This window comes from Podarcis erhardii, assembly GCF_964252035.2.
Source record: "Podarcis erhardii genome assembly, chromosome: 9".
Classification (NCBI taxonomy): Eukaryota; Metazoa; Chordata; class Lepidosauria; order Squamata; family Lacertidae; genus Podarcis; species Podarcis erhardii.
This window is the reverse complement of record NC_138512.1, coordinates 80,991,661-81,002,110: the sequence shown is the minus strand read 5'-3', so window position 1 is coordinate 81,002,110 and position 10,450 is coordinate 80,991,661. Positions and strand designations below refer to the sequence as shown.

General features: G+C 62.5%; 2 protein-coding genes across 2 annotated transcripts; one reads left to right on the top strand and one right to left on the bottom strand.

The window, feature by feature from the left end:
* Positions 1 to 221: 221 nt before the first annotated feature.
* HTRA2 (HtrA serine peptidase 2) lies at positions 222 to 4,625 on the bottom strand (the record flags this gene model as incomplete). Its single annotated transcript, XM_081877550.1, has 8 exons — positions 222 to 1,170; positions 1,351 to 1,446; positions 1,678 to 1,747; positions 1,949 to 2,057; positions 2,641 to 2,673; positions 2,886 to 3,080; positions 3,476 to 3,680; positions 4,165 to 4,625. 8 exons carry the CDS (start codon positions 4,623 to 4,625, stop codon positions 1,005 to 1,007), a joined length of 1,335 nt encoding a protein of 444 aa, XP_081733676.1. The 3' UTR covers positions 222 to 1,004.
* Positions 4,626 to 4,832: 207 nt separating this feature from the next.
* AUP1 (AUP1 lipid droplet regulating VLDL assembly factor) lies at positions 4,833 to 9,636 on the top strand (the record flags this gene model as incomplete). Its single annotated transcript, XM_081875547.1, has 11 exons — positions 4,833 to 4,906; positions 5,053 to 5,347; positions 6,515 to 6,702; positions 6,893 to 6,965; positions 7,323 to 7,396; positions 7,613 to 7,679; positions 7,873 to 7,981; positions 8,234 to 8,374; positions 8,735 to 8,880; positions 9,024 to 9,112; positions 9,272 to 9,636. The coding sequence occupies 11 exons, from the start codon at positions 4,833 to 4,835 to the stop codon at positions 9,318 to 9,320; spliced, it is 1,305 nt and encodes a 434-aa protein (XP_081731673.1). The 3' UTR covers positions 9,321 to 9,636.
* Positions 9,637 to 10,450: the final 814 nt, after the last annotated feature.

Sequence of the window (10,450 nt, the reverse complement as noted above, 5' to 3'; positions counted from 1 at the left end):
CCTCCAGTAGCCCTCCCTCCCTCAATGCAGGCCTTGTTCTTTGGGGGGGGAGGAAGAGCACCCCCCCTGTTCCTCCAGGGCGAGGCAACAGATGTGCGAGTCCTTTGAGCCGCCCAGGCAGCAGTTGTGCAGCCCCCGCCTCAAATGGGGGCAGCAGGAGCCACTGTAGAGCTGCTAAATTAAACTCCCTCAAGCATCCCATAATAAAGACGAAACTGCTGCCCCTTGGCAGAAACCTTTATTGGAGCAGAAAAGACCGAGGCACAAAGCCCGTCCCCGTCTGGCTCTGCAGCAAGTCAGGTAAGGCTGAGCAGCGGCTAGCTCTGAAGGGTTTAAAAGCAACTTTCTAGTCCTTAAGGACCCTGTGGATGGCGCAACCACCAGCCCTCCCAGCCTCCATTAATTTACCCCCACCCCTTATGGCACCCACTGCAGAGGGGCAAGAGACCCTCCTTAAGGATTCCTGCTTCACTGCAGCATCAGTTGGGAACAGAAGGGGCTGCGGATTGGGACCCGCTGGGCTCGTGCCCCATGATTCTGAGTTGGGGGGGGGATGGCAAAAGGGACCACCTTGCTGCCCATTCCCCCAGAGGGATGGCCACTTGCCCCATGGCTTGGCCTCTTGGCCCCTTTTAAAACAGCTGGGCAAGGGGCAAACCACAGCCCGCTGCTGGCCTGGCCTTCGATGCCCATTTGCGCAGCACCGCGACAAAGGAGGATGACCCTCCACAAAATGTGGGCCTGGACAGGTCAATAGCCAACGGGGAAAGGGGAAAAGGAAAGTGCTGCCCCCCAAAGGGCCTTTCCTGTCAAGTCAGGGAGAGCCGCCAGCTGACATCCCACAACCACGGAGGAGCAAGACCCACCGAACTGCCACCCGCCACCCGCTGGGGCCCCCTCCTTCTGTGGGGACAGAGGGCAGGATCAGTCCTCTCCACGCTCAAGGCAAAGTCCGTCTTCCTGCCCAGACCCCCAAACGCAGCAGCCACAACCCTCACCCGCCCCTACTCTGTCACTTCGGGGACAATGTTCATCAGCAGCGCCTCGTAGCCGCGCCGGACCAGCAGCGTGAGCGTCTTCTGGCTCCGCACCGCCTCATAGATGTCCTCTGCCCGCCGGGACGCCTGGCCGTTGATCTCCATGACCACGTCCCCCGCCTTGAGCCCCGCCCTGCGGTGAGAGCAAAGCCCGGGGGTGAGGGCAGAGAGACAGGCCAGACAGAGACTCCTTGCTCTGCCCTCCAGCCAGGGGGAACTGGGAACCCAAAGCCTGGAATTCTAGGGTTGGGAGGGACCCCAGGGGTCATCTAGTCCAACCCCCATCAGGTGGACAGGAGGGCGTTGCACTTACTGATGTGCCGGAGAGCCAATGATGACCTTGTGGATGAGGACCCCGTAGGAGACATCCGGGAAGGCAGGATCCCTTATCTTCAACTCAGACAGGATACTGGGGAGGGAGAGGGAGCCACAAGGTTAGGATTCCAGCAGGCTGGGGGGGGGGGAGGAAAGGCTTTATGCAGACACCCAAGGAAGTGGGGCGCTGGTTTTCTGGGGGCAGCCGAGAAGACCCTCTGCCCCAGCAGCTTAGGGGGAACCAGGGCCCACTCTGGAGCAACCGGCCCAAGGTAGGGAGACCTGCACCCCTTGGGCCTGGAAGGATCTGGCGCTGAGCACCTACCTGGGCGTCAAGGTCAGCATCATCACCCCAATGTAGCGCCTCTTGCCGTCTGTGCTGCCAAACCAGGAGTCTGAGAGGGGAGAGGAGAGGCTGTCATGGACCCCAGGGGGAAGGAGACTCGGGGGCCCCCTCCATGCTGGAAGCCCACCCAGCCTAAGAGAGACTCAAGGCTGCCAGGAGGAACATCCCTGGGTTGTGGGGATATAGAGGCCAACCCCACCTCTCTCCCCCTGGTATGCTCAGCACCCATGGAAGGGGGGCAGATCCTCACCCTTGCGCTTCTCCTCCTGCTCCAGGAAGGCTCTCAGTCGGTCGGAGGGGATGGCGAAGGAGATCCCAGGGGTCACCTTCATGGTGTTCACCCCAATCACCTCGCCGTCCTAGGAGGCAGGGAGAGGAGCCCCAGGTTGGCTTTCGCGGGGGGGGGGGGGGAGGAAAAGCTTTGCTCCACCCTCATAACACTCCTAGCCATCCAAGCAAGATGAACACTGGGCGATTCGGGACTGATAGAAGGAAACTGTGGAACTCCCTCCCACAGGAAGCAGGGGTGGCCGCCAGCCTAAATAGCTTCAGAGGATGAGACTGCGTGGAGGAGGAGGCTGTGGGGGGCTCTAGCCAGGATGGCCGGGCTCTGCCACCCCCACCCCCACCCCCAGAGAAAGCCTCGCTTCTGAATGCCAGTTGCTGGAAACCGCAGGACAGAGCTGCTCCCGGGCCCAGATCCTGCTTGCAGGTATCCCTTGGTGGCGTCTGGTCAGCCACTGTGAGAACAGGATGTGGGACCAAGTGCGCCCCCCCCCCCGACCTGATCCAGCAGCAGCAGCAGGCTCTTAGGAGCCAAGCCCCCTGTGGCACCTGGGAAATGAAGGGTCTGTTCCCCAACCAATCAATGGGCAAAGACCCCCACCCTGTGCAAGCAGAAGCCCCCACTCCCGGGAAATATGCAGAGGACGAGGGACTTACCAAGTTGAGGAGGGGTCCCCCAGAGTTTCCAAACTGCAAAGCAGAAAACCGAAGAGGAAGTCACTTGGAGTGACCCAGAGCTGCCCCATGTCCCTCTGGGCGCCCCCACCCCCTGGCCACAAGGGACAGGAGGCCCAGGAATCACCCAGGCCCCTCGTGCATAGCACAGGCAGCATCTGCGCCACTCAGGGGACAGGCCAAGAAAAAGCTCCCCTCTCCCGGCTCTCATGCCCAGCGGGCCTTACGTCAATGGCTGCGTCCGTCTGGATGTACTCCATGTCCGAAGCTGCCAAGCCCAGCTCCCGGCCCCCTCGCTGGGCAGAGCTGACGATGCCCGAGGTGATGGTGTTCTGCAGGGCGAAGGGGCTGCCCATGGCCACCACAAACTCCCCCTGGCGCACATCAGCAGAGCGGCCCAGGGGCAGCGTGGGCAGTGGGCGCTGGGGGGGGGAGGAAAGAGACAGGTGTCAGTACCAGGACACAGCATGGGAAAGCCCCCCCCCCCTGCTGAGCTCTCCTTCCACCCTCATCTGGACTCCTCTCCCAACGGGTGAGGGGCAGAAGCCTGGCCCCACTTCTGAGGGTCAGGAAATCGTCAGGAGACTGGCGTCAGCCCAGCTGGGGGGGGGGGGAGGAGTTGGTGCTGGGCAGCTTAGATGGCCCCTGAAGCTGGTTGCCCTGCATGCCCCCACCCAACCAGGAACTGCTCTTGGCTTCTGGCCCACCTCTCAACTTTCCAACAAGGTCTAGGATGATGCCACTGCTGCCCCCTCCCCGCCCAGCTCAAGAGCCAAGGGGCACTGCTGCAAATCACCCGCTGCCCCGGCGCACTCACCTTGGCGTTGATCTTGATAGTGGCAATGTCAGCCACCTGGTCCACCTGCCTCACTACGGCGTCATAGAGCTCCCCGCTGGCCAGGCGCACCCGCACCCGCTTCCGGTTGGCCACCACGTGGGCGTTGGTGACTATCAGCCCATCCGCAGACACCACGAAGCCAGAGCCGTTGGAGATGGGCACCTCTCGGCCGGAAAATGGGTGCCTGTGGAAGGGAGGGGGGAATGAGGGACATGGGGACCAGGACCAGGACCAGGAGAGCCAGGATCAGGCCAATGGGCCACCTAGAGGAGCCTCCTGTTCTCACAGTGGCCAGCCAGGTGCCCCCATGGTAAAACCGTAAGCAGGACAGAGCCTTCTGGGTGGTGGCTGCCGCCAGACCACTTGGAAGTCCTTCCCTAGAAAAGCCCGACTGGCTGCCTGCTTGCTGTCCCTCTACTTTTGGAAATGCACTGCTCTGGATGGAAAAGCTAGCCGGGAGGTTTCTAGGGTTGGGCTCTCCCTGCTCTCCTCCTCCTCCTGGTATCTTAATTCTACCCATTTCATGGCTTCTCAACTCTTGCTTCCTCGCCCGATGCTTGGAGCGGTGAACATTGCAGCCGTAAGCCGCCTGGAGCCTCTGCCTCGGGGAGGGGGGGGGTCCCGTCTTGCCCCCCGGTGCCGCCCCTTTCCCGCCGGGCGCCCAGTACCTGCCCAGGATCTCGATGTAGACCAGCGCCGGCGCCGTCCGCTCCACCACGTCGGCGATGAAGTTGTAGGTGGCGCGCGGGGAGCCCGCCGGCGGGGGGGGCGGCGAGGAGGGCGGCGGGGAGGGCGGCGAGGGCGAGGGCACGGCGGCCAGCAGGCGAGGGAGGAGGCCCGGCCAGAGGCCGCCCCGCCCCGCCCCGCCGCCCTCGCCCGCCTCGCCCTCGCCCGCCTCGCCCCGGCCCCGCAGCAGCCCCCAGCCCCCCAGCAGCGCCCCCGCCCCCGCCGCCCAGCCCCGCCCGCCAGCAGGAGGAGGAGGAGGACGCCCCCGCCGCCTCTGGCCCCCGCCGCCCCCGCCCGGCCCCGCCGCCGCCCAGGCGCCCCCGACCCCGCTCCGTAGCCCCCCCGCCGCCCCCGCCCAGCGCCGCGCCACCCGAGACACCGCCGCCGCCGCCGCCGCCGCCATGCTGCTGGGGGCCGCCTCGCGGGGCAGGCCGGGAAACGTAGTCCGGGGGAGGGGGAGAGGGCGGAAGGGGCGGGGCGCCGGCGTCGGGCGCGGTGACGCGCTTCCCCCCGAGCGGGCGCGACCAAGATGGCAGCGGCGGCCCGTCCGGCCCTGGCCGCGTCCCCCCGCCGCGCTTCCCGCTGAGCGGCGCCTCCGGACCCGGCCAGCATGGACCCCGCCGCCGCCGCCGCCGCCCCCGCCCCCGCCCCCGTGGCGCCCGAGCGGCTCTTCGACGCGCACCGGTGAGGGGGGCCTCCGGCGGGGCGGGGGGGGGCGCGGGGCGGGGGCGCGGGGGGGGCGGGGCCTGCCTTCCCTCTTGGCCGCCCGCTCACCCCCGCTCGCGGCGCCCCCCCCCTTCTCTCTCTCTCTCTCTCTCCCCCCCCCGCAGGCTCCCCCCCGGCGAGGGGCCGCGCGTGCTGCTCTCGCTGCTGCTCTACGCGCCGGTGGGGCTGGCGCTGCTGCTGCTGCGCCTCTTCATCGGGCTGCACGTCTTCCTGGTCAGCTGCGCGCTCCCGGACAGCGCCCCGCGCCGCTTCCTGGTGCGCGTGATGTGCTCGGTGCTGGGCGTGCTCGTGCGCCAGGGCGACCCCCGCCAGCGCAGCCGCCGCGCCCGCGTCTTCGTCGCCAACCACGTCACCCCCTTCGACCACAACGTCCTCAGCCTGCTCACCTCCTGCAGCGCGGTGAGCGGGGCGGGGGGGGCGGGGGGGGCGGGGGGAGGCAGGAAAGCCCCGCCGGGGGCCGAGCCGAGGCTCCCCTCCGGGCCCGCCTCTCTTCCGGGAGGGCAGAGGCCTCGGTCTGGCTCGCTCAGCCGCCTCCGGGCCTCTTGCTCCAGAGAGATGCAGGTCTGGCGAGCGCAGCGTTGGGCAAGGTAAGAAGCACCCGCTGGATCGGGCCCGTCTTCTCCCGGGCGCCCACCAGATGCCCCAGCAGGATTTCAGCAAAAGAGCCCTCCTCCCTCCTCTGGTTTCTGGCACCCAGAAGTGCTCTTGCATAAGACGGAAAGCAGAGCAGAGCCATTGTGATTAGCACAAGGCAGTGCTCTCATTCTCTTTAAAAACCATCCAGGCTGGTTGCCATCACTGGCTCCTGCAGGAGGGAGTGCCAAAGTTTAACTATGCACTGCATGAAGAACAACTTTATTTTATTTGTCCTGATTTTTCCAACTCTCAGCCTTGAATGTCCGTCTTTGGGAGTTCACCTTAACGTAATAATCATTGCCATTTGTGTGTGTGATCGTACGCGTATTCATGTACACAAGAACAGGCCTTTTCTGTGCTGGCTCCCCATTTGTGAAATGCTCTCTCTAGGGATGTTTGGCTGGAACCTTCATTATACACCTTTAGGCGCCAGGTGAAAATCTTCCTCTTCAACTGGGTCTTGGGCTGATTGACCTTTTAAATGTGTTGTGGAGTGGGGGATTATTGGGTTGTCTATTGTTTTTGTTTTTATTGTGCATTTTGTGTTTTTTATATTGTAACTCTATGTTGTGAACTGCTACAGATATAGGGCAGAATGGAATTTCAAGAAATAATAAATAATAATAATGGATGCAGTTTCATGCAGCACATAATTTAAACAGTGGATTTAGCTCCCACCAGAGTTTGTGCTGGCCACCAACTTGGATGGCTTTAAAAGTGGATGAGACAGATTCACAGCAGAGGAGGGGGCTCTAGCCCTGATGGCTGCCTTCTGTCCCAGAGGCAGAAGGCAGCGCATGCCCTTGAATGCTCATGTCCTTGTGGTCCCTGGGGGCTGGCTTCCCCAGGGCTGCAGGTCCCAATCCCCACCAGTGGAGAGCCATGGAGAGCCTGTCCCATGCAGGCCCTGACAGATTCTCTTCCCAACAGCCCGTGCTGAACGGCACCTCCGGCTTCATCTGCTGGTCCCGGGGCTTCCTGGAGGTGGGGGGTGCAGAGAGCCGAGCCGAGCTGCTGGAGTCCCTGAAGGCCTACTCCTCCCAGGGGAGCAACCCGCCCCTGCTGCTCTTCCCCGAGGAGACCACCACCAACGGCCGTGTGGGTCTCCTGCGCTTCAGGTGGGCAGAGCCTCTGGCCTGGCGCCAGGCACCCGAGAAGATCCCCCGGGATCAGGCCAAGGGCCATCCAGCCCACAATCTGGTTCTGATTTTGGCCGACCAGGTGCCTCAGGGGGAAGCCAGCAAACAGTGGGATGGGGGGAGTCTCCTGCTGAACATTGCCCCACTGACTGCACCCTTCCCTCTCCAGCTCATGGCCCTTCTCCATCTTGGACAGCGTCCAGCCAGTGGCTCTGCAAGTCCAGAGGCCTTTTGTCGCTGTGGTGAGTGAGGGGGAGCAGGGGGCTGTCTGTTTATTATTATAATAATAATAATAATAATAATAATAATAATAATAATAATAATTTATTATTTATACCCCGCCCATCTGGCTGGGCCTCCCCAGCCACTCTGGGCGGCTTCCAAAAGAATATTAAAATACTATGATACATCAAACATTAAAAGCATCCCTAAACAGGGCTGCTTGCTGCTGTTAAGCAGAACCCACAGGAACATCCCCCAGCAATGGGTGTTTGGGATGGGTGCTTCCTCCCCCATCGCCAGGGCTTGCATTTGCAGCAGCCCCCACCCTTCTTGGCTTTTTACTGTTTTCTTTCTCTCCTCTCCCCCCCCCCCCCAAGAGTGTGGCTGACGCCTCCTGGGTGACGGAGCTGCTCTGGACGTTCTTTGTGCCCTTCACTGTTTATCAAGTAAGGTACTAACAGTCTCTGCTACTTCCTTGCATGGGGGAGGGGGGGGCCTGGATGGAAGAAGAGGAGAGAGGCTCTCAGAGCGGAAGGGAAGGAAGCCTCTGCCCTTGAGCCCCTCTCTCTGCTTTTGCCAACGGGGGAAGTTTGGTCCTCGTTTTGGGGAGGGGGGAGGCTGGGTAGCCTGGGGCTTGTCCTCCCCTCTTCCCTTCCTTCCTCCCCAGGTGGCTTCCGCCCATCGGCAGACTAGTTGAAGAAACTCGCGAGGAGTTTGCGCTGCGGGTTCAGGAGGTAGGAGCAGAGGGCTTGGGGGCGGCAGCGTGAAAGACTGGCTGGCACGGCCGTGGTCCTGCACGTTCCTCAGCGGTGGGGTGGGGGGCGTGATGCCCGTGCTGAGGTGCTGCCTCTGTCCGCTCCGGCTGTGTCAGAGCCTGGACTGGGGAGCTTCCTAGCTGAGCCCTGGCCTGCGCTCTCCTCCCTGCAGCTCCTGGCCCTGGAGCTGGGTGTGGTGTCGACTCGACTCACTGCTGCCGACAAAGCCGAGCACCTGAAGCGATTGCGCCACAGCCCCTCAGCCCCCTACAGCCCGCCAGGTGAGTGGGGCCGAAGTGGTTCGTCTCCCCTGCCGCCATAGGCCTGCTTGCTGGCAGAGCTCCAGGCCCTGGGTGGCTCCTGCCTGGGCTCTGCCTGCTCCCAGCTCTCTCCTGGCGAGGGTCTTGCCCACTCTGCTTAGCAGTGGCTGGCAGGGAGGGAGGGAGGATCTAGGCCACCATGGGGGCTGTGCCCCCCCCGGCCTCTGTGCCTCAGCTGCCCCCTTTCCCCTTGCCTTCCTTCCTTTCTCTCAGCTCCAAGCCAGCCTTCGGGGACCCAGGACCGAGCTTTTCCCAGTGTTGCCTCCGCAGAGGATGTCCGCTGGAGTGGCATGGCCCAGCGTGTTAAAGAAGTCCTGCCCCACGTGCCCCTGGCAGTCATCCGCAAGGATCTAGGTGCGTGGTGTGGGGGGGGGCGAGGCTCCTGGGGGGTGAAGCACTTGGGTAAGAGCTTGAGGGGGGATTCTCATACCCAGGAGGGTTGGGGGGCAGCTTCCCCCCACTAGAAACACAGAATCTCTCATCATGACACTAGAAGGAGGTGGTCTGTTAGATATTTGAGGCCTAGTCATATATTTCCATTTCGTTTTTAATAAAAAGTTAGGTTTTGCCCAGAGTAACGTCTATCTGTCTAAGGCTTGCACAAGGACCCTAGTCCAGCCCCCTGCAATGCAGGCATCCCATCTGAAGCGCTCCTGAGAGAGGCCCACCCAGCCTCAGTCAGTTCTAAGTCTGGCCTCCTGCTCTCTCTTCCAGCTCGGACGAACTGTGTGGATGCGACCATTGCCAATCTCCTGGAGGGGCGGGTTCCCTTCATCCCCAGCGAGGCGGAGGCAGAGGATTCCTCGGCTGCCCCGTCCGTCTCTGGCGCTCACTACCTCGCCTCTGCTCCCCTGACCCCGGTATCCAAACCCCCCACCCCAAGGAGGAGGGAGGGAGCAGGCGCTGGGAGGCCCATGTGGGGGGGGGGCTGAAGAGGTGCTGGGGCTTCTCAAGGCTGAGCTCCTGCCCCCCCTCTCCTCCTCCTCCCTCCCTCTCTCTGCAGGCCCCCATGAAGCTCTTTGCCCGGTCCCCAGAGGCAAGGCACGTCTCCCTCCAGGAGCGGAAGCGGCTGCTGTACGACTACGCCAGGAGGTAAGGCCGGGACACTTTCCCTGCCGCAGAGGGAGCAAGGGGTGGAACACCGCCCCCCCCCAGCAGTCTCTCTCTGACACCCCCCCCCAGCCCGTCTGCGCTTGCTCTGGCTGAGCAGCTGTGTGCCACTGTGTGCTGACGAAAGGCTTGCTTTCGCAGGAGATTCATGGAGAAGCATGGGATGGCGCTGAAGGAGGGGAGCCACTGACCAGCTGGTGTTTTTCTTGAGGACTGCTGGTTTGATCAACTCTGGATCTTTGTGGAGGGTTTCTGCGGACACTGCCGCCCCGCTGGACCCGTGTGGGGTTGGCAGTGTGTCCGTGGCTGCCCCTGAGTGGTGTGTGCCCATCCCGCCTGATGTCTCCGCGGGGCAAGAGGAGGCTCCCAGCCCCCACCCCGCCCGCTGCAAGGCCCGGACTCCACATCGCCCTGCCACACAGCCAGGGCCACCGACGGCCTGCCTCAGAGTGCGGGTGGGAGGGGCCAAGCTTTCACTATCAAAATAAACGTTACTCTAATTCTCATCCTCTCGGACGCGCCTTCCTTCGCTGCTGTTGACTCTGCTTGAGAGGCAGCAGAAGCCCCGCCAAGGGAGATGCAACGGGTCCTTGTTCCGCCACTGCAGCTGCTGCTGGGACGGGCCAGGCTGCCTTCCCTCTGGCTCTGCCCTCTGTGCCCTGGCTCCGGAGGGGATGGGCCCCCGAGTCACTCAGCTGGTGGGCTGAGCTGTCTCCTACCTCCAGCCAGGTCCTCCTGTCCTGACCCAGCCTGAGCCACACAAAGCTCTATCCCAAGTGCTTTTGAGTGGCTGTTTTCTGTGTCCTCGCCGTCTTGATTCTCTGGTTTCTGTTTCTGTGTGGTGAGAGTCTGCTTTAGCTTTGCGCACTTTACAGTGGAGGGGCTGCTGGATAGTGGGGTTGGGGGTGATAGTAGTGTTGGGGGTGATTCTTGCATTGTGAGGGGTGGAGTAGATGACCCATGGGCTCCCTTCCAATGCCTGACAGCCTTTTATAGCTGCTCTTCCCTTAGCAGGATGGCTGCTTCCTTCCTTTGGTCTCCTTGGAGCGGCAGCCTTGCTGCAAAATCCAGGCACAGCCAGAATGCAGAGCAGGTGCCGCAAAGGGGATGCCTTTGGATCCTTGAGGAGGGCTGTGGGGCCAGCCCTTCTGCTCCCCCAAGGAAAGAAAGCTCAGCCACCTGCATGCTGTTTTACCTGAGAGGGGGATCCATTAGAATTAACCTGAGCCTTGAAAATCGCATAGAAGTTGAAAGTGGGTGGTTGTCACTCTGTCCAATTGGCTGCCTGTGCTGTAGACAAAGGGAACCTTCCTGACCACC